At 39.9% G+C, this 21,540-nt stretch overlaps 1 protein-coding gene across 1 annotated transcript in view; it reads right to left on the bottom strand.

Moving 5' to 3' along the window:
- KIZ (kizuna centrosomal protein) overlaps window positions 1-21,540 on the bottom strand; it is an 87,882-nt gene that overhangs the window by 59,190 nt on the left and 7,152 nt on the right. Inside the window, exons 2-6 of the mRNA XM_068987594.1 lie at window positions 20,871-20,933; window positions 18,658-18,811; window positions 14,077-14,169; window positions 6,145-6,790; window positions 5,447-5,762 (exon numbers count right to left, since the gene is read on the bottom strand). Coding sequence (XP_068843695.1) covers window positions 5,447-5,762; window positions 6,145-6,790; window positions 14,077-14,169; window positions 18,658-18,811; window positions 20,871-20,933 — 1,272 coding nt within the window. The remainder of the gene's footprint in view (window positions 1-5,446; window positions 5,763-6,144; window positions 6,791-14,076; window positions 14,170-18,657; window positions 18,812-20,870; window positions 20,934-21,540) is intronic.

Genomic DNA, 21,540 nt, shown 5'->3' with positions numbered 1-21,540 from the left:
TTTCACAATAAGAAAAAAGATTTAACTATGTGTGGTGATGGATCTTACTAGCCTTACTGTGATGATCATTTCCAATGCACAGAAATGTCAAATCACTACTCTGTACACCTGAAACTAATGGAAGGCTTTGTGTCAATTGTATCTCAATTAAAAAACATAGAAATATCTTCAAATGAAGGAAAATGAGCCTCCCAAAAGTTAACTTTTCATCAACATGCTGGAACAAGTGGATATCCAGTGCAAAAAAAGAAAAAAGAACTTAAACACAGACATTATACCCTTCACAAAAATTTACTCAAAATGGTTCATAGTTCTAAATGTAAAACACCAAACTATAAAACTCCTCAGAGATAAAATAAGAGAAAACCTAGATGACCTTGGGTATGGATCCATGAAAGAAGTAATTGACAAGCTGGACTTTATTAAAATGAAAAATTTATATTCTGCAAAAGATAATGTCAAAAGAATAAGACAACCTACACATCAAGAAAAAATATTTGCAGCAAAAGACATATTTGATAAAGGACTGTTAACCAAAATATACAGAGAACTCTCAAAATTCAACAGTAAGAAAATATAGCAACTCAATTAAAAGTAGGCCAAAGACTTTAAGAGAGATCTCACCAAAGATGATGTATGTATAGCAAATAAGTATATGGAAAGATGTCCCACATCATATGTCACCAGGGAAATGCAAATTAAGACAATAATGACAGGGATTCCCTGACGGTCCAGTGATTATGCCTCTGAGCTTCCATTGCAGGAGGCGCTCGTACCATTCCTATTCCAGGAACTAAGATCCCACATGATGCGTAGCATGGCCAGTAAACAAACAATAAATAAGAGTGAAACAACAATAAGACACCACTGCACACCTGTGAGAATGCCCCAAATTCAGAACACTGATGACACCAAATGTTGGTGACGATGGGCAGTGATAGGAACTGCCACCCAATGCAAAATGCTACAGCCATTCTGGTAGACAGTTTAGAAGTCTCTTAAAAAAACTTACAAAAGTAATGGGAATACTAGAAGAAACAGAGAACGGAGCAGAAGAAATATCTGAAGAAATAACGGCTGAGAATTTTCCAAATAAACCAAACCACAGATCCTGGAAGCTCAGAGAACACCAAGCAGGACAAACACCCAAAACAGCGCACCAAGGAACATCGTAACAATCCTTAATGTGTGCATGCAACAGGGCATCAAAATACATAGGCAAAAACTGGTAGAACTGCAAGGAGGAATAGATAAGCCCACTATTACAGTTGAATATTTTAACACACCTCCATCAGTAACTGATACATCCAGCAGGTAGAGTCAGCAAGGATATAGCTGAAGTGGAGAGCACCATTAATTAACCTGATCTAACTTACATGTACAGGATACTTCATCCAGTAACAGTAAGATACACATTCTTCTCAAGCTCGCATGGAACATTTGCCAAGACAAACCACACTGTGAGTCATAAAACACACCTCAACAAAGTTTAAAGAACAAAAGTCATAGAAAAAATGCTCTCAGATCAAAAGAAAATTAATAACAAAGATTATAGGAAATCTAAAAGTGGAGATTAAATAGCACATTTCTAGATAACATGTGAATCAAAGAAGTCTTAAAAGAAATTTTAAAATATCTTGAATGAAAATACAACTTACCAAAATTTATGAGATGGAGTAAAAACAGTGCTTACAGAGAAATTTATAACATTGAATAGATGTTTTAGAAAAGAGGGAAGATCTAAAATAAATAAGCTAAGCTTCTACCCTAGGGAATGAGAGAAAAAGAGCAAATTAAATCCAAAGCAACCAGGAGAAATCACAAAATTTAGAGGAGAAATCAATGAAATTCAAAATAAGAAAGAAAATCAACAAAACAAAAAGCTGGTCCTTAAAAAAACTGGATACATTACACCTCTAGTCATTTTATCTGCAAGACTCTTCCTCTCCATCATATGCCACCTGGCCACAGGAGGGCCCCACCAGCCTCACTGTGCTGTCCACACTGCAGGTGCAGGGATCACACAGGGGCATACCAGGGGCGGGAATATCAGGGGCCATCTCAGAATCCTGGCTCGCTCGTGGCTAAGTCATCCTGACAACACCATTTCTCCTAAATCAAGTGATTTGCCACATTACCCTTCTCTCAAAATAGTCTTCAACTGCTCTGCAGAACAAAGAGATGAACTATATGTACACTAACTGCACATTGAAGGCCTTTCTCAACCACGGTGACATTCCAAACCTCCACTCTGACAGCTGCTCCTGGACAAGCCTTCAGCCAGGCCCTCTGCCTGCCCCCCAGCCCCACCCCTTGTGTTCTCTGTTACCTGCACTCTTTCTTCAGACCCATTCCACCCCTTACCCTCCTCCTCTGTACTCAAAGCCTGGACATCCTTCAAGATGCTGTATCAACACCTGTATAAACCTCTCCCAACCCTTTGGACTCACACCGAGCTTATCTCTATTTGAATTTGTCTTAAAGTATTGTGATAGGTTACAAAAACTGACCATAAACTTCTCATTGCAGGGTACACACCCTTTGCAATGCAACTCTGTCACTCATCTTAACAAGAGATGGGCTGTCTTTATTTACCTCTTGACTCTGCACTGGGCCCTGTGGGTACTCTTTAGACAATGAGACGTTAGCAAACAGGATGCAAGCTGACACTTAAAGAGCATCTGTGCACTGGACTTCTCCCCTGCTGTCTAGGGAACTCCGCTACCTCTCCCAGGGTAACTGAGGCTGAACTAATCCCCCAAATGAGGGACAAGTGGCCAAGTTATCCCTGTAGTCCCAAATGACACAGGGTCAACCACCTGTCACATGACAAATAACGAATATCTACTGTTCAAAGTCCTGGAGCTTTGGGCCAAACTTTGTAGTGAACTGCTCACTCCTTAAGAAAATACAAGATTCAAGGTCCTCCTTTTTAACATTTCTTTTACCCAGCTTCTTCCTAGCAAGTGTGCTGTGAGAAAGGTTAATTACAGCTTGTAATTACAGCTCAGGTGCAGGAATCACAGCATGGCGCTCTACATCTGGAGGTGTCCGTAAAAGAAAGCAGAGAAGCTTTTAAAGGTGGAAGCACACCCAGTGTCCATCAACAGGTGAGTGGATAAACAGAATGTGGTTTATCCATACACTGGAATACATTTCAGTCATAAGAATAAAAGAAAGTTCTGAGACATGCTACAGCGTGGACCCACGGGGAAACCAAAATACTTGTGTGACTTGCTTTCTTGCGAGACTCATTTTATTGTGTCTCTACAGTATCTCCGAAGCATGCCTGAAGTCATCATCATCAATCTCAGCAAATCGGAGGGTCCAGTTTCCTGTTCAACTCCTGCTATCTTCCTTTGTCCCACCTCTTCACCTTTGTTAACTAAAATTCATTCTAGTAACTTTTCTCAGGCCCTCAACAGATACTAAAGTAAACTGAGAAGCTCTGAGGCTAGGGCGGTATTCTGTAAATATGAAGTCACAGACTCAGATTAATAAATAACCCTCTGAGCCAAGGAGAAGAGCAAAGGCTGGAGAGAAAGGAAGAAAATGCAGGGAATCAAGAGACGTGGGAAGTCTGCGAGTTAACCAGAACTACTTAAAACCACTGTAAGGAAAAAAATAAAATCACTGTCAATCTGTGCTTGGGGAGGACTTTCACCACAGAAGATCAACAGACTCAGATTTAGTAACATGGACACAGAAAACCAGCATCACCAACTGATTTTTTATTCTGAGGGCATTCTATTAAGATTAACCTTCAAAAATTCCTCAAATGCTTATTTTCCAACAATTTTTGGTAAAATATACCCCAAAATTTCAAGAAGATTGGTTTTAGAGTCACAAGAAACAGTCATTCATCTAGAATAGGAGATAGAACATCATTAATTCTACACTCATACTCAACCTATTCATTTCAAAAAAGGACCAAGTCCTGAGTAAGTCCACTACTCCTCCTACCAAAATACCAACTTGTGCAAGAACTGCTATAAAAAAAAGGCAGCAAATACCACCTGAAATAGAAACATTCTCTTCTTAGTAATAAAGTTTCTAATGATGTAGTACATAATAGCCCATACCTCCTCAATGAGAGGCAAGTACCATTACTAGAAAAAACCCATCAGGCTTGCCTCTGCTATTAAGCCAATCTCCCAAGGATGGGCACCACAATGGTTCTTCCATCTACAGCACAAGTACTTTGTACTTAGGTGCTCTTAATAAATATTTCTTAAACATCAGTTTGAAGTCCATTAGACTATAAACTTTTCTTTCTAAATAGGTAATGAGTGGTAAAAGGCAATAGATATAGAAAGCTACAATGGTAGTTTAAAGAAAACATACACCCTCATGTGCAAGAAATCCACTTGGCTTTTCACTGTTGCTGGGAATGCTGGAGAGCGAGTGACGGCATCACAGTGTCACATCAAGGTGGGATGGGGGCAGGGAGGCTGTATGGAGGGTGGGCCCCCAGCCTAGGTGTCAATCCTACACCCCTAGCCTTGGTGTCCTCATTTTATATTTTAGGCCACTCTGTGTGGCATGGGATCTTGGTTCCCTGACCAGCAACTGAACTCAAGCTCTGGGAACTCAAGCCCCCTGGTTGGGAGCATGGGGTCTTAGCCACTGCACTGCCAGGGGAGTCCTAGTGTCCCACCTTAGATGGTGAGCTCTACTCTGTGCTGTTCACTTAGGTTCCTTGTACCCCTAAGACATTTGATGCTATTAGTGCTGCCCTTATTGCAGAACTGATTCTCAACATGTTGTTTCCATGTTTCCTACAACTCCACTATCTCCAATCAACAGCGAACCTGGGTTTCTTGCATTGCAGGTGGATTTCTTTACTGTCTGAGCCACCAGGGAAGCTCGTGAAAAAAAAAAAAAAATCACATATGACTTTTTATGACTTGGATTTTGTAAGTGCTCAAAATATGTAACATTGACACTCCTCTTGAACCTTAAAATCTCCAGTGTCCTCATATTTACACTCAGAAAAGGAAAGCTGCCTTACATATACACTTATTAAAATGACACAAAGAAATGGGATAGAAGGGTTAAGCAAATTAATTAATTAGATACAAAGTTCTCAGTCTCAAAAATTGAATTCCCAAAAGTTTAAATGTTTGTCACCTGTGTTACTACAAGTCCAAAATGACTGGTTTTCTAAAAGAATGGTGGGTAAGAAGTGGAGGGAATTAGTTATGAATTAACCAGGGATTCTTTAGATATCATTATAAACTGCCAGTCACCATGATTTCAATGATATTCAGACTTTTAAAGCTATTTCATTAAAAAAAAGAAACTAGTTCTTATCCAAAAGACTATTTATGAGAATTAAGGAACTTATACACTTATAGCTGAGTGTTCAATAATATACTCCCAGTGGAATGGTCTCTAAAAATATCTATAATTAAAACTGAACAGTGAAAAAAAATGAATGACTTACTCCCTTGCTGGCAAGTTAGTGAAGGACTCATTTGGTGAATCAGGAGTGCTTGGGACTTGCAAAATACAGTTAGGTTTTCTGGTGGATGGGGCATCTCTTTCTTGCTCACAGTGGATTACATTTAAGGTCTCTGTTCCATCTTCTTGCTCCATTGTGTCTCCCAGATTTGGCTGTGGTTCTGGACTCTTTAAAATCAGATCATCTTCGCTTACAGAAACTGTGAGGTCACTGCTGCTGCTCAAACTCTCCTCCTCCTGCTCTTCCTGCTTTTTTCTGAAGGGCTCCTGTGACAGTGAGTCCTTGCAAGGAAGGTGATCTGTAACAGGGGACATGAACAGATGGCCGATCACTGACTTCAGGGAGCTGAGAGAGGTAAGATGCTCTACCTCTCAGAGCAGAACTACTCATCAGCTAGGAACATGCAGAAACAATCCACAAGTAACTGTGGTGTTTTTTTAAAGCCCATTAAAAATATTTTAAAAATATCACAGTGGGTTTAAAAATCTGAGAATTTGTTTGCAAAGGTACTTTTGTGGACATACTTAAGAACACATTAGAATGGAATTCATTGGCACAGTCACTACTTTGTTTTGGGACAGATACCACAAGACGGTATTTTGTATTTTTAACACCCATCACCACCCAGAAAAACAAAATAGTGACAAAAATCAGCAAACCATCTTAGCCTCTCAGCCCACCTGAGGAAGCTTCCCTGGCAGGGGGCTTCTCTTGAGGACACTCGTTTTCAGATGCACAGGATTCTGAGCCTGACAGCGGAGAGACTGGCGGTCTGGCTCTTTCTTCCTCGACTTCAATATGCTCCCGTGTCAGTATTTCTCCCTGTGATCCCTCTGATCTCCCGGAACTGTCACACTTTAAATCAGTGGTTCTGTTCTCTGGACTTAATCTCTCCCATAACGGGGAATGGAGTTCAGCTGACTTTTTGCCTTCAGATAAATTACTCTTGCCCTGACGTGCGTTGCTTCCTATCTCGAAGCAATGAGTTTGTTCCTCCTCAGACAATGTGCCGGCTGTGACTGGCATTTTCTCACCAATCTGAAGAGATGTCTTTCCATCTATTTTGTCAGACTTATTTAAGCACTGTGTGTCACCAGGAGTTTGTACTACATGGCTGTCTGTCACATCACTGCTCTGGGCTGTCTGCCGGTGTGAATGTGGGTCAGGACTTAAAAAGTTCTTTGTGGGTTGGGGAGATTTCCGCTCTGTGGTAAAATCTGCAATGCCTGAGACAGCTGACATCTGGCGGCCCATAAAGATGGTTGCTGGTTGATACAATCCTCTTGACATGGCTGTCCCTGAGTTAATTTCTGCTGGCATTACAACCTGCAGCCCCAAACGACATAAGAGTTAAACATGCTGTCTATGAACTATAAGGTTATTTAGGTTGTTTTCAGGAACAAAATGAGGTAAGGAAGCATGACCAATGAAATCAACACCTACCATGTTCCATAAAACTCATTGTGTTTTGTTGTTGTTCAGTCGCTATAGTCAAAGCTATGGTTCTCCCAGTAGTCATATACGGATGTGAGAGTTGGACCATAAAGAAGGTTTCTATACATTAATGATGAAATATCAGAAAAGGAAATTAACTGTCTCATTCATAACTACATAAAAATACCTAGGAATAAATATAACCAAGGAAGTGAAGGATTTCATGTTGAAAACTATAGAACATTAATGAAAAACACTGGGAAAGACACAAATAAGTAGAAAGATAGTCTGTGCTCATGGACTGGAAGAATTAATATTGTTAAAAGGGCCATATTCCCTAAAGCAATCTACAGATTCAATGTAATCCTTATCAAAACTCCAGTGGAATTTTTCACAGAATCAAAGCAATCTTAAAATTTCTGTGAAAACACAAAAGACCCAAATAGCTAAAGCAATCTTGAGAAAGAAGAGCAAAGCTAGCAGCATCATGCGGTTTTATTTTGAAATATATTACAAAGCTACAGTAATTAAAACAGTATGGTACTGCCATAAAAAAACAGACACATAGATTAATGGAACAGAACAAAGACCACAGAAATAAACTCATGCATATGGTCATTAATTTACAACAAAGGAGCCAAGAATATACAATGGAAAAAGGACAGTCTCGTCAACAAATGGTGTTAAGAAAATTAGACAGCCACATGAAAAAAAATGAACCTAGGTCACACAGAGTCGGACACAACTGAAGCGACTTAGCAGCAGCAGCAGATCATTAGCTAATACCATACACAAAAATTAACTCAAAATGAATTAAAGACTTGAATGTTTTACAAAACCATAAAACTCTTAGAGGAAAACACAGATGCTAAGCTCTTTAATAAGTCCATGGCAATGATTTTTGAATCTGACACCAAAAGCAAATGTAACAAAAGCAGAAACAAACAAGAAAGACTACTTCAAACTAAAAAGCTTCTGAACAGCAAAGAAAACCATCACCCAAAAGGAAAACTATCGAATGGGAGGGAATATCTGCAAATGATATATTGATGAAAGTGAAAGTCACTCAGTCATGTCTGACACTTTGTGACCCCTTGGACTATACAGTCCATGGAATTCTTCAGGCCAGAATACTGGAGTGGGTAGCTGTTGCCTTCTCTAGAGGATCTTCCTAACCCAGGGATAGAACCCAGGTCTCCTGCATTGCAGCTGGATTCTTTACCAGCTGAACCACCAGGAAGTCTTGATATATTGATAAAGGGCCAATATCCAAAATGTATAAAGAACTCATCAACTCAAGAGCAAAAATAATGGGCAGAAAAGTCTGAATAGACATTTTTCCAAGAAGACATACAAATGGCCAAAAAGCATAGGAAAACATGTTCAACTTCACTAAATAATCAGGGAAAAGGAAATGAAAACCACAGTTAGATATCACCTCACACATGTTAAAATGGCTATTACTGAAACAAGAAATAGCAAGTATTGGTGAGGATGTGGAAAAAAGGAAACCCCTGTATATTGTTGGTGGGAATGTAACTGGTGCAGCTACTATGAAAACAGTATGGAGATACCTCAAAAATTAAAACTAGAACTACCATATGATCTAGCAATTCCAATAAATCAAAGGCACTATCTTGAAAAGATATCTGCACCCCCACGTACACAGCAACATTATTCACAATAGCCAAGATACGGAAGCAATCTAATAGTCCAATAATGGCTGAATGGGTAAAGAAGTGGTACAAATATACAATGGCATATTATTCAGCTATAAAAAAGAAGGAAATCCTGCCATTTGCAACAATGTGAATAAACTTTGAGGCATTATGCTAAGTGAAATAAGTCATACAAATAATGTATAATCTCTCTTACGTGCGTGCATGCTCTTTGCAACCCTATGGACTGTAGCCCAACAGGCTCCTCTGTCCAGGGGATTCTCCAGACAAGAATACTTGAGTGGGTTGCCATGCCTTCTTCCAGGGGATCTTCCCGACCCAGGGATCAAACCTGCATCTCCTGCATGACAGGAGGATTTTTTTTTTTTTTTTTAACCACTGAGCCACCTGGGAAGCCCAATCTCTCTTACATTTGGATTAAAAAAAAACAAAAACAAATACAAATACAAACCAAGTTCACAGATACAGAGAACAGACTGATGGTTGCCAGAGGTGGAAGAGTGGAGAATATAAGAAATGGGTGAAATTTTTTTTTTTAAACTGAAAGCATATGGAGAAAGTTATAGCAAAGCAAATGAATAAAACTGAAAAGACTTATTAGTGAACAGAAGGTAACTTTTAAAACCAGGAGTTCATCTTTACTAAGGGAAGGAGGAAAGGCCACACTGCTGGAGAGAGCAGCAAATTTAGAACTACTGTAACAATTTCTCAGCTAATAATCACCAACTACAGTTTTCAAAGCAGGTGGACTTTGACCATTATTGCACTTTGAAAAAATATATTTATGTTATTCTGCATGTTTTGCAGAATGTGGCAGTAATCTTTATTTTTCTTATTATTTTTCCCCACAGATAAGGAAATTAGTATCATGATGAATGCAGAATAGAAAAATGGAGCTGTCAGACCTAATTTCCATCTTTTCACACAGTACTATTACTGCTCTTAGTTTCTATGTAAACAAGTCCTTAAGTCACAGTGAGACTTCCCCAAATCTCTTAATGAAAATTTACATGTAACAATCCTGAAGGAATTCTTTCACTTTATTATGTGTCAGACTGCATTGTGTCCTTCCCTAAATTCTTATGTTCAAATCCTAACCTCCAATGTGACTGTATGTGGAGATAGGATTTAGGAGGAGGTAATAAAGGTTAAACTGTGTGTTTGAACTGTGGTGTTGGAGAAGACTCTTGAGGGTCCCTTGGACTGCAAGGAGATCCAACCAGTCCATTCTGAAGGAGATCAACCCTGGGATTTCTTTGGAACGAATGATCCTAAAGCTGAAGCTCCAGTACTCTGGACACCTCATGTGAAGAGATGACTCATTGGAAAAGACTCTGATGCTGGGAGAGACTGGGGGCAGGAGGAGAAGGGGACGACCCAGGATGAGATGGCTGGATGGCATCACGGACTCAATGGACATGAGTCTGAGTGAACTCCGGGAGATGTGATGGACAGGGAGGCCTGGCGTGCTGCAATTCATGGGGTCACAAAGAGTTGGACATGACTGAGCGACTGAACTGAACTGAATAAAGGTTAAATGAGGTCTATCAATCAAGTAGACTGCTGTGCTTAGAAGAGGAACAGACCAGAGATCTATCTATCTCCACACACATGCACAGAGAAAAGGACACACAAGTACAGAGAGAGAGGACAGTCTGCAACTCAGAGCTCGCACCAGAAACCACCCCAGCTGGCACCTAGATCTGACGTCCAGCCCGTGACAAAATAGATTTGTTGTTCAAGCTACCCAGTCTGGGCTGTTTTGTTATGGCAGTCCAGGCAGACTGAGACTCCATGACATGTGATTTTTAACTTTTCATTTTGCCACTGGGGTAGATGAGAGACTCAACCAAATTTTCACAACTGTAGCCAAAAGGAGACGTTTCTGGCCACTAAATCCAATAGAAGTTGGAAATATCAAAATTTCAAAATGGGCAGAGATGTTATGGGGAGGGAGGTGGGAGGGGGGTTCATGTTTGGGAACACATGTAAGAATTAAGATTTTAAAATTAAAGAAAAAAAATGGGTCCATTAAATTCAGGCTTCAAAGGTACATCTTTTAAGTTTTTTGGTACTGTCATGACGCTAAAATCATCTAATATGTGTTGTTACCACCAGGTGGCTTTCCTTTTCATTTCCTAATTGGTAGGTACCTCTGGCCTCACTACCACAGGTAAATGGTGTGACGTCAGGACTCCTCAGTCTGGCCACCCCAGGGGAGCAGGAAGATGGCTGACTACAGTGACAGAAGAATCAGTGGACATGTGCCAAGCACTTACCAGGTGTCAAGCTAACTTCTATTGGTTACTTTTTAAACCCTTGAAACAACCATTTTTGTTATACCCACTCCAGGAAGACTTAGCAAGGGCAGACAATTTGCTCTTGGATTCAAACCCAGATACAAGGACTCCATTGCCCATCTGTTATGCCACAACACTCAAAACTGAGTTAAACTCAAATTGGGTTACACAATAACACAAGAATTCCTCATAATGAAATCTGAAGTGTATGTCTAATGTCTCACTCCACTTCAACCAGTACAGAATCCCATCTCACCTGATCCAGCTGGACTAGTCCAGCAGCAAGGGAGACCATCTCAGTCTCCCCTATGCTTAGGTGAAAATGCATCTAAATGGATAACTGAACTATTTTGCACCATAAGACGAGTCTGCTTTTATTCAACCAGGGATTTCTCCTAACTTTTGAAGAGCATTTCACCCAGACTACCTTAGAAGGCAGTGGCAGCAAGATAACTAATAAGACGGACATGGTCTGAGTTTGAACTTGGGCTCCTGCAAGCAGTGCAGTCTTTGGCAAGTCAACCAACTTCTCTGAGCCTTCCTCTAAAATGAGGGTAACAACAGTATCTACTTCCAGAACTGTCGACAGGATTAAATGAGTTGATGAATATAAACTGCTTACTGAAGGCCTTGACAAAACAGATGTGCAGTGACTGTTCCCTGTTCTTACTATTAGGATTAGAAGCAGAAATAACAACCTGTACAGCCATTTTCCATGTGACCCTGGCAGGGAAGTTTCCAACAGTGAGAGTGGAACTTTTCAACCAGCCTGTAGCCCTGTGATGAAATTCTCTCATCCTTTACATTCTTCAGCCCTGGTATGGCATAATTTTCTGTGAAGTACCCAGTTCACTTCTGCTTTTAGGGGCATATATTTTATAGTGTAGCAGTTTAGAAACTTCAGACACCCCACCTCAAAGTTTATGCTCTCATTCACAAATGCCATCTCCACCTCTCCTGGGTACATATGTTTTGATGTGTTTTTAGGTACATGTCCTAGTCACTGCTGATACATAATAAAACTGGGCAAGCAGAAGAACATGCCTAGAGACCAATGGTATTAGAGTCTACCCCAAAGTAAAAAATGACAATGTATAATAGAGCAGGATGACTATATGATAGCAAAATTTGTGAGAATTCAAACTGGGACCTGAACTTTGTCTTTCCTGTTAATTAATTCTAATACTTTCGCTACCTGATGTGAAGAACTGACTCATTGGAAAAGACCCTGATGCTGGGAAAGACTGACAGCAGGAGAAGGGGACAAAAGAGGATGATATGTTTGGATGGCATCACTGACTCAATGGACATGAGTTTGAGTAGGCTCCAGGAGCTGGTGATGGACAGGGAAGTCTGGCGTGCTGTAGTCCATGGCATTGCAAAGAGTCAGACATGACTGATAGACTGAACTGAACTGAACTGACTGAACTACTTTGGGATTTTGCTGTAATGTCTTTATTTTTTTATTGATGGAACAGCAATGGGAAATTGAAAAAGGAAACTTATAAATGTATCAAAGTGTTACCTAATTGATTCTTACATACTGCCAACAGTCAAAGCTTTTAAGGAGGTAACACTTTTCAGTAAAAATGAAACACTTCTAATTATTCTGTGTAACATGTTAGGGGGTTGGCCACTATATGTCTCTTGCCCTAATAAATATGACTGAAAAGGAAAGTGTATAACTATATGTAAGGTAAGGAATCAGTAGTACCAATAGAAAAAAAAAAATCTTCCGTTTTACTTAAGTACCATTGACACTGCCATACTAACAATGTGACTATCAGGAACAGCACAGAAAGAACAAACTGGATTATAGATTTAAAAACATGTCAATTATTTCATGACCAAATGTCAAACAGAAAGACTGCCTGAATGGCTCAGAAGTCTATCACATCACACCACATTTGGTGTACATCTAATAGCAGAAAAGTCATTTAACATTAAAGGCCTTTTCATATAGGTCAAGGTTGCTGGGGCTTGGTGTTTTATATCCTACAGCTTAAAGAATGCTCTAAATTCTAGGTTTTTTAACTTTTTAATCTTTGGGAAAGAAAACTAAAACTTTCTATAAACTCAGATTAATGCCTGCTAATGCACGGAAAAAAAAGAAAAACTAAAACCTTGCTCCTACTATAAAAACAAAATAGTGTGGCCTCTGTTTCTTTTCTGATAAGAGTCTTAAATACCAAACAGTTAACTGCATAATAACATTTACTGGCAGCCAGGCAGCCTGCTTAGCAGATATATAAAGCAGGTAAAAGGAGAAAAAGTTAATTTCTTGGCTGAATGATTCCATCGGTAGCTATAGGGCAAACCTGAAAGTCTTTTAGTAAAGTAGCAGTTGATTCTTCTATCAATCTGTAGCACACATACTCTTCCAAGGAAAGCATTAAATATGAAAATCATATCCCGTTATCATCTGTTTCCAGCTTTCAGCCCAGGAAGCTTTTCTTAATGAATGCTGCAGCCTAAGGAGCAAGCACGCTGTTGGCTTCTCTGAATAATGGAGTGATGCTCCCGGTTTTGCTTATTACAATATCGACTTGCTGAGGGGGTTTCACACATAGTCACAAGTGACTACTCTTGCCAGCATGCTCCAAGTTATTACAAGATGTTTTTAGACATTTCATCTAAAAGAGCTTTACTGCTTTTAGTGAAGAAAACATCTATGGTCTTGAACAGAATCATTTATATGGAGATAGGGAGGAGGATTAGAAGCCTGCATTACGGCAGATACATAGCAGAATTTATTTAAGTATTCCTTGCCGTTCTTTTTTGTCTGCTGCTGAGATATGCAATCCTTTCTTTCCACTTTATCTATGAAAAGGTTAAAATGTACAAAATTATGTATACAAAGAAAAGCAGCAAAATGCCCATTTTGTTTACCGCTCATTTAAAATATTTCTGGAATGAAGAAAAAAGCAGCTACAAAGCATTATAAAAACACAATTTCATCTGCTAACAACACTGAGGTTTTCTTTGGGATCTATCTCTTTTGCAGCCACAGTGACTGCCTTTCAGCAAGTTTAATTGAATTATACACTGAAGCAATACTCTATAAGCAAATGTCTTTAAATAATCATAGAGTGTAATCAAAAAGATCTCTGTAATAAGATGATCTTATTTAAACAATCTTAAAACATGAACACTCCAAAAATCCTCTGTTAACAGAAAGTTTATCATTTTAACTTACTACCTTTTCTTTGTTTTCATCTTTCAGTTCACCTTTTTTCCCCAGGCTATCTTTTGAGAGTAACTGCATCTTCTTAATTTGAGTCTCAAATTCAATCTAAAAATTAAAACAAAGTTTGATTTTGTGGAGGATATTATTACAACCAACACCTGTCTATATTTTTCAGTCTTTACAACATAAAAGGAACAGTAAAGAGACAGTAGAGGCTGATATAGCTGAGAAATTCAGCTTATCTTAGAAACCACACAATTTCACAAACAACACATATCAAGAGCTGAATTCTGTAAAATGTTATATATTTTAAATAAAATAACATTGATGGAAGTTTTACTTAGCTTTTCATCAATTCAGGAAATAAAACCTTGATGATATTAAGCTATCATGAAAATCCAGTTATTTTATCATGAAAGTAACACATCAGATGATGTTCTCTGAAAAGTTCTGTCCTTAAAAAGGGAAAAGAAAGCAATCCTACTGATTTCTTATCTGAACGATATCTACATAGTATCCAGGTCCTATTCGTCACAGCCACTGAGTGTATTATTTGCTAGACCATCAACTGGAAACACATGCCATTTCTTAGGGATACACATGCCCTGTGGACATTTGTGATCAGCACTGTAGGCATCAGGTTTGCTCCGGCCCTAATAACTTAAAGATGTCAGTGTCACTATCACGCTCTAACTGATGAACGTGACTCCATTATGAAGTGACTTTTCCTTAAAAGCAAGGCATAAAAAGCACTTTGATTCATATGTTAGTAATTAAAGCCTTAAAAAGCCCTTGACTGTGGTCATCACAGATAATTTTCCATCATAGAACATTTTCCAAATGAGGCAGTGATGCTCTGCAATTAGAAACACACCTATGAGATAATAAAATTAGAAAACTGTTTTCTCAGTTCTCAGTCTAAATACAAAATGGGCCCAAGTTTTGTTTTGACACTCAAAAGGTGAACAGACAATAATAACCAAAATTGACTTGTCTCCCTCAAAATATCTTAAAATGTATTATATGATGGCCCATTTTTAGTAACAGTTAAGCAGGGACTTCTTTTTTCTCTATCACAGTGCTATTAACACAATAGATGGCAGTAATGATATAAAGAGATACCTAATTAAATCAAAGTTTAATAAGGCCAGTAAAAATGACAAAATAAGCCAAGAAAAGATAAAGAAGGCAATTAAGAAAATACAATTTCTTAATTGTACAAATTCTCTCTGTTCTATATCTACTCTTTTGAACTCAACAGATATTTAATTTTTAAGCCCAAGAGCTTTCAGCAGGCATCCTCTACAAATGCCAAGAGAAAATATCTTTAAAAAGAGATGAGGGGTGGTTTACAAAATAAACACCCCAAAATAAAGAGGTTTATTAAATAATAAGTTTTAAGCAAAAACTCTTTCTTCCTATGGCTTACAAATGTTTTCTTATACTCAAGGATTTCAGGGGGAGGAGACACAGGACCAGATAGGGACTCGCTCCCTGACCCTGGGGACCTTCCCTGAGCCCTGTCATGCCAGCCCCGTGCCTGGCACTTGAATGCAGGAGGCTAAAGTGGAGGCTGGCAATGCTCCTTATACGACCCTGGAAGCTTTCTGGGTGATCCTAGGTTCCAGCGCCCCTGTCTCTGTGCTGAAGGCTCCTCAGCCCCTGGGGAAGCTGCTCTGCCCACAGGAGCACATAGGTAATGAAACCTCACCCTCTGTACCTCTCCCCCATCAGCTCTCAACCAGTGATGCTTAGCAGCCAGGAGATGCATCTCCCAAATGCTCTGAACCACTCAGTGGAGCATCCCTGTGGGATTACTCTCCATGTGCCGACTGGAGCTGATCTAACACCCTGCTTTGGTTACCTGTCCTTCCTTGTCTCAGCTACCCACCTGCAGCATCCTTGCACTTCCCATGCAAGCCACTAACAGCCAGACCCTGTCTCAGGATCAGCTTCAGAGAAGAGCCAAACAGACAAGACCAAAGGACACCTGAGGAAAAATGCTAATGACAAGCTGCCAAGGTGGGGAGTGGGGGTGGAGGGGGAGGATGAAGGGGGCAGGAAGGGGAGGCCGGGCATGTCTTCACAGCACCACTGATTCTCTGGTTTACATTCATGAACTGAGCCTTAAGCACTCTACCTGAATACTGAGAGGGGAAAACCTGAAGGGCTGTAGTTAAGACTATTAGCCGAGCACAGCCAGCCTGCAAATCTTGGTTTCTAAGTACCCCTCTGCACTCAAACTGGTACAGAGCTGCACTGTGAGCTGTACTCACAGTTCCTCACATAAGAGCCTAATTCCAGGTCTGAGGCAGGGAAGCAGAAGGTAAACCTGGAACATCCTGTCAAAAGGAAAATGTGAAGAGCAAAAGAATAATTGTAGTAACTGATAATGTAATGATGAAATAAGAATTCACAAGCCCACAGTGAATTATGGGAGGGAGAAGGAGGAAAGAAAGGTCTTCTTCATGAAATGCCAGCTAACAAAGGTATTGATAGAAGATAAGGTCAAATTAGAAACATTTCACAACTTCCACTATAACTGATTCACGCATCATTAATGGATCCTAAAACCACTAGGCAAAAGGCTGCTGAGGAACAAGGTATTCCCAAGATGCCAAGCCACCACTCTGCAGATTATTTACTAATTGTCAAAGCAGAGAAAGGTACCTTACGATAGAGAGACCTACAGACTGCCGTATTAACCAAGACATCAAACTCAGCCTCGTTCAAGCAGGACCACCTGGCATCATAGCTCATGTACCTCCTGACCGGATACACCAGGGTGTATATAACTTCAGCCATGACTATTTAAATTTAACTAACACCAAAACTCAGTCTTCAGTGTCCCAAGCTACATTTTAAGTGCTAAACAACCATGTATGGCTAGTGGCAACTGTATCAGACAGCATCTACAGAGAGAAGGTTCCCATCGCCACAAAGCTCTACTGGGAGGTGCTAGTCTAGGCTGAATTTCTAGTTCACAAGAAATACAGGGAACACTACACAAGTTAAATGACACCACAAAAAAATAAGTCAAATTCAGAATGTAAGTCATCCTACAAACGACTGGCCTGCCTTCTTCAAAAAGGCAGTATCATTTGGAAAAAAAAAAAAAGGAAGAGTGGTAGGAGACCAAATCAGATTAACAGATTAAAAAAGAACACAATAACAAATATAACATGTGAACCCTGGTTGGCTCCTGGTCTGGAAAAACAGACTTTTGAAGGGACCTGCAGAAACTAAAATATCAACTGAATATTAAATATTATAGAATCATTAGTAATCTTCTTAGATGTGATAATGGTATGATTATGGAGGAGACTGTCCTTGTTTTTGGAGAATCCACACTTAAGTATTTAGGGGAGAAATGTCACGGTTTCTGCAGCTTACTTTCAATGGCTCAGGAATAAATACACATACACAGACACAGGCCAAGCAAACAGCAAAATATTTATAACTGTTGTAAATATTTATATTTATAACTGGATAGATCACAAGATGTCAGTTCATTTAGGCTGCTATAATAAAACAGTGCTGGTTGGGTGGCTCAGGAATTGTTTATGAGTTCTGGAGGCTGGAAGCCAAGATCAAGGTGGCCTTCTGGAGAGAGCCTCCATCCTGGTTCAGAGCTACCATCTTCTCACTGTGTCCTCAGGTGGAAGGGGCCAGGAGTGCCCTGGAGCCTCTGCTATGAGGCACTAATCCCATTCATGAGAGTCCCACCCTTGTGACTTAAGCACCTCTCAAAGGCCCCACCCACTAATAATACACTTTTGTGGGGTTAGGATTTCAACATATGAATTTGGGCAGGGTGACACAAAAGTTCAGACCATAGCATGAATGTTTATTACAATAATTCTTTTCCTGTATACTTAAAACTTCTATAATACAAGGCTGGGGGGAAAGTTCAAGAGGGAAAAAAAGGAGTGCTGAAGCCAACTTCTCCTGTAACTGGTGAGCAGGTGGGTTAAGTCAGGTAAAAGCCCTGAGCAGCACAAATAGTGAGAAATGAGGCCTCGCCCTCCACACTTGGCACAGTTTGTCAAGCAGCCTAAGGGAGGGGGGAGCCAGGGTGAGAGATGGCAGGGAAGGGGAAGCTATTCTGATTCTCAGAGTCGATGGGCATGAGGACCAACTCCTTGGACCAGTTCTCCCTCTCAGTTTCCTCCTGACACCTGGCCTGCCCAGAACAGAGGGACTCACGCCAGAGAAAAAGAACCCTCTGAAGAAGAAGCCAGTCTCTGCAAGATATCCTGATGATGCCAAGAAATACCAGGTACCAGGTGAGGGGCCAGGTATGGCTAGTGGCCATGCCTGTTTAAGTCAACCACTTGTATAGTATAACAAAGCACAGATATTCCAGTAACTCAACTAAAGCAGAAATCTGAGAACATGCAATTTCAACTTGTCTGATCAAAATGTGGCCATATGGTAACTAATTCCTGGAAAAAAACTGACAGTTAATCTTCTGGATAGACCACCTAACATTAGTGACTGTCACAGATCTGAAACTTATTCTCGCCATTCCCAATCTTAGCAAAAAAGGACAAGAAAACAAAAACATAAACAAAAAACAGTACAAAACACCACCTTCAGTTCTTGCAGATTCTCTAAACTTCCGGTAATGTTAGCTTGGATCCGCTCGAACTGCTGTAAATATTCTTGGTTTCGAATACGAGCCTTCTTTTCTGATTCACATATTTCCTTCAGGTACTTCTTTAGCTTTATATACTTCAGCTTAGCTCTAGAAAAGTAAAAGCAGATTTTTAAACAATGGCGTTAGACTTGGACAAATCTAAGGATTTGCTTTAACAAAACTGTTAATGAGACAGTGTATTCTTAGATATTTTACCCAAATGCTGCAGCCTAAAGGACAGAATGTATATGCATCTTTAGAGAGGAAATTAATGCAACATCACTGAGGTATCACCTATAGGCATAACTCTCCTGAGAAATGGATACAAGACCACATTACACCATTCACACATAAAGATTTACATGGATTTCTTTCTCAAAATTAAGTGTGGTGTCAAAAGCAGGGTCTATGTGGCCCTGTGCAGGTGAACAGCCCATTAGCATTCTTTTATGTGACAGACAGCTTCAAAACTACCTGTTCATGCTGCTGCTGATGCTGCTAAGTTGCTTCAGTTGTACCCAACTCTGTGCGACCCCACAGACAGCAGCCCACCAGGCTCCACCATTCCTGGGGTTCTCTAGGCAAGAACACTGGAGTGGGTTGCCATTTCCTCCTCCAATGCATGAAAGTGAAAAGTGAAAGTGAAGTCACTCAGTTGTGTCCCACTCTTAGCGACCCCATGGACTTGCAGCCTACCAGGCTCCTCCGTCCATGGGATTTTCCAGGCAAGAGTACTGGAGTGGGTTGCCACTGCCTTCTCCTACCTGCTCATATAGAAACAGAATTAAAAAAAAAAAAGTATACACTATAACTCATAAACATTTTTAAAAATTTAGAAATTTAAAGTGCTCCAAAAGGTCTCATTTAGATATTTTAAACTTTTGTTAGAAACTGTAATAATGCACTGTATTATGAAAATATTTTATAATAACAAATGGATTGTAACTCTGCTCAAATTGTGAAGAAACGTTTCAATTCAGTTCAGTCACTCAGTGGTGTCCGACTCTTTGCGACCCCACGGACTGCAGCATGCCAGGCCTCCCTGTCCATCACCAAGTCCCGGAGCCTACTCAAACTCACGTTCATCAAATCCACCCAACCATTTCATCCTCTGTTGTCCCCTTCTCCTCCTGCCTTCAATCTTTCTCAGCATCAGGGTCTTTTCCAATGTGTCAGTTCTTCGCATCAGGTGGCCAAAGTAATGGAGTTTCAGCTTCAGAATCAGTCCTTCCAGTGAATATTCAGGACTGATTTCCTTTACAATGGACTGGTTGGATCTCCATGCAGTCCAAGGGACTCTCAAGAGTCTTCCAACACCACAATTCAAAAGCATCAATTCTTCAGCATTCAACTTTCTTAACAGTCCAACTCTCACATCCATACCTATGACTACTGGAAAAACCACAGCTTTGACTAGATGGGCCTTTGTTGGCAAAGTATGTTTCTGCTTTTTAATATACTGCCTAGGTTGGTCATAGCTTTTCTTCCAAGGAGCAAGCGTCTTTTAATTTCATGGCTGCAGTCACCATCTGCAGTGATTTTGGAGCCCCCCAAAATAAAGAAATGTTTGGAAACTCCAAAATAAGATACCACATAACCCTGCCTACCATTTTGCTGAAAGGTCAGCTATAATAATTATGCCTTAGTCATTCACAGATTCACTATGTTTAAATTGTGACCCAAAAGATAAGACTATAATGTGTCTTATTTTTAAGATATTTAAGCAAAATAGATTCCTGAAATTACACAAATACCAAATAGTGAAAATATAGTAATTTTTAAAATCTATTTTAATCAAATTTATTCTTACACTTGATAGTTATTATATGAAATTGCAGTGTTTACTTGAAACATTTACACATCAGAAATAAGGAATAGTAACAGGACTACAACGATGGTATTTGTAACATATATTAGGGTTAAATTTTTATTGTTGTTTACTCGCTAAGTCATGTCCGACTCTTTGCGACCCCATGGACTGTAGCCTGCCAGGCTCCTCTGTCCATAGGATTTTCCAGGCAAAAATCCTGGAGTGGGTTGCCATTTCTTTCTCCATGTTATCTTCCTGATCCAGGGATCAAACCCAAGTCTCCTGCACTGCAGGCAGATTCTTTACCATCTGAGCTAGGCAAACTGGTCTTAAAAATTTTCTGCTGTCATATCTTACCTGCATATATCAGACTGATGATATTCATAAAGTTCCTTTTCCAGGTCCAATCTCTTCTTTTCGCTATAATAAAGAAATATTTTACGAATAAATTACACTGGTCAGTAACAGGCAGTCAAATTTAGAACATGATCTCCTTTTTGAAAATGCTTCTCTGGTCTGAAGTGAAAAGAAAGTGAAAGTCGCTCAGTTGTGTGAGACTCTGCGACCCTCCCAGGTGCCTGTCTATGGAATTCTCCAGGCAAGAATATTCGAATGGGTAGCCGTTCCCTTCTCCAGGGGATCCTCTCAACCCAGGGGTCGAACCCAGGTATCCCACATTGCAGGCGGATTCTTTATCGTTTGAGCCACCAAGGAAGCCCAAGAATACTGGAGCCTATCCCCTCTCCAAGGGCTCTTCCTAACCAGCTGAGTTACTAGGGAAACCCTCTCTGGTTTAAGAAGTAGAAAATGTCAGCTGTATTTGAAACTCAAGACACAAAAGAACTAGGGAAGTCAAAAAGCAGAAAGGACACCAGTATGAAGCAAAAAGAACAAGCTTTTCGAAGTAAATGTGGAAATGCAGTGAGAAAAGCCTGGAAAGTAGGTTCATTCACTCCACAAGTATTATTTCTTGAGTGCCTTCATGAACCAGGCTCTGCTCTAGTCCTGGAGATTGACTTGGTGAATA

This window comes from Capricornis sumatraensis, chromosome 15, assembly GCF_032405125.1.
Source record: "Capricornis sumatraensis isolate serow.1 chromosome 15, serow.2, whole genome shotgun sequence".
NCBI classification, from domain to species: Eukaryota; Metazoa; Chordata; class Mammalia; order Artiodactyla; family Bovidae; genus Capricornis; species Capricornis sumatraensis.
The sequence above is the reverse complement of the archived record's forward strand: the minus strand, read 5'-3'. Positions and strand labels throughout refer to the sequence as shown.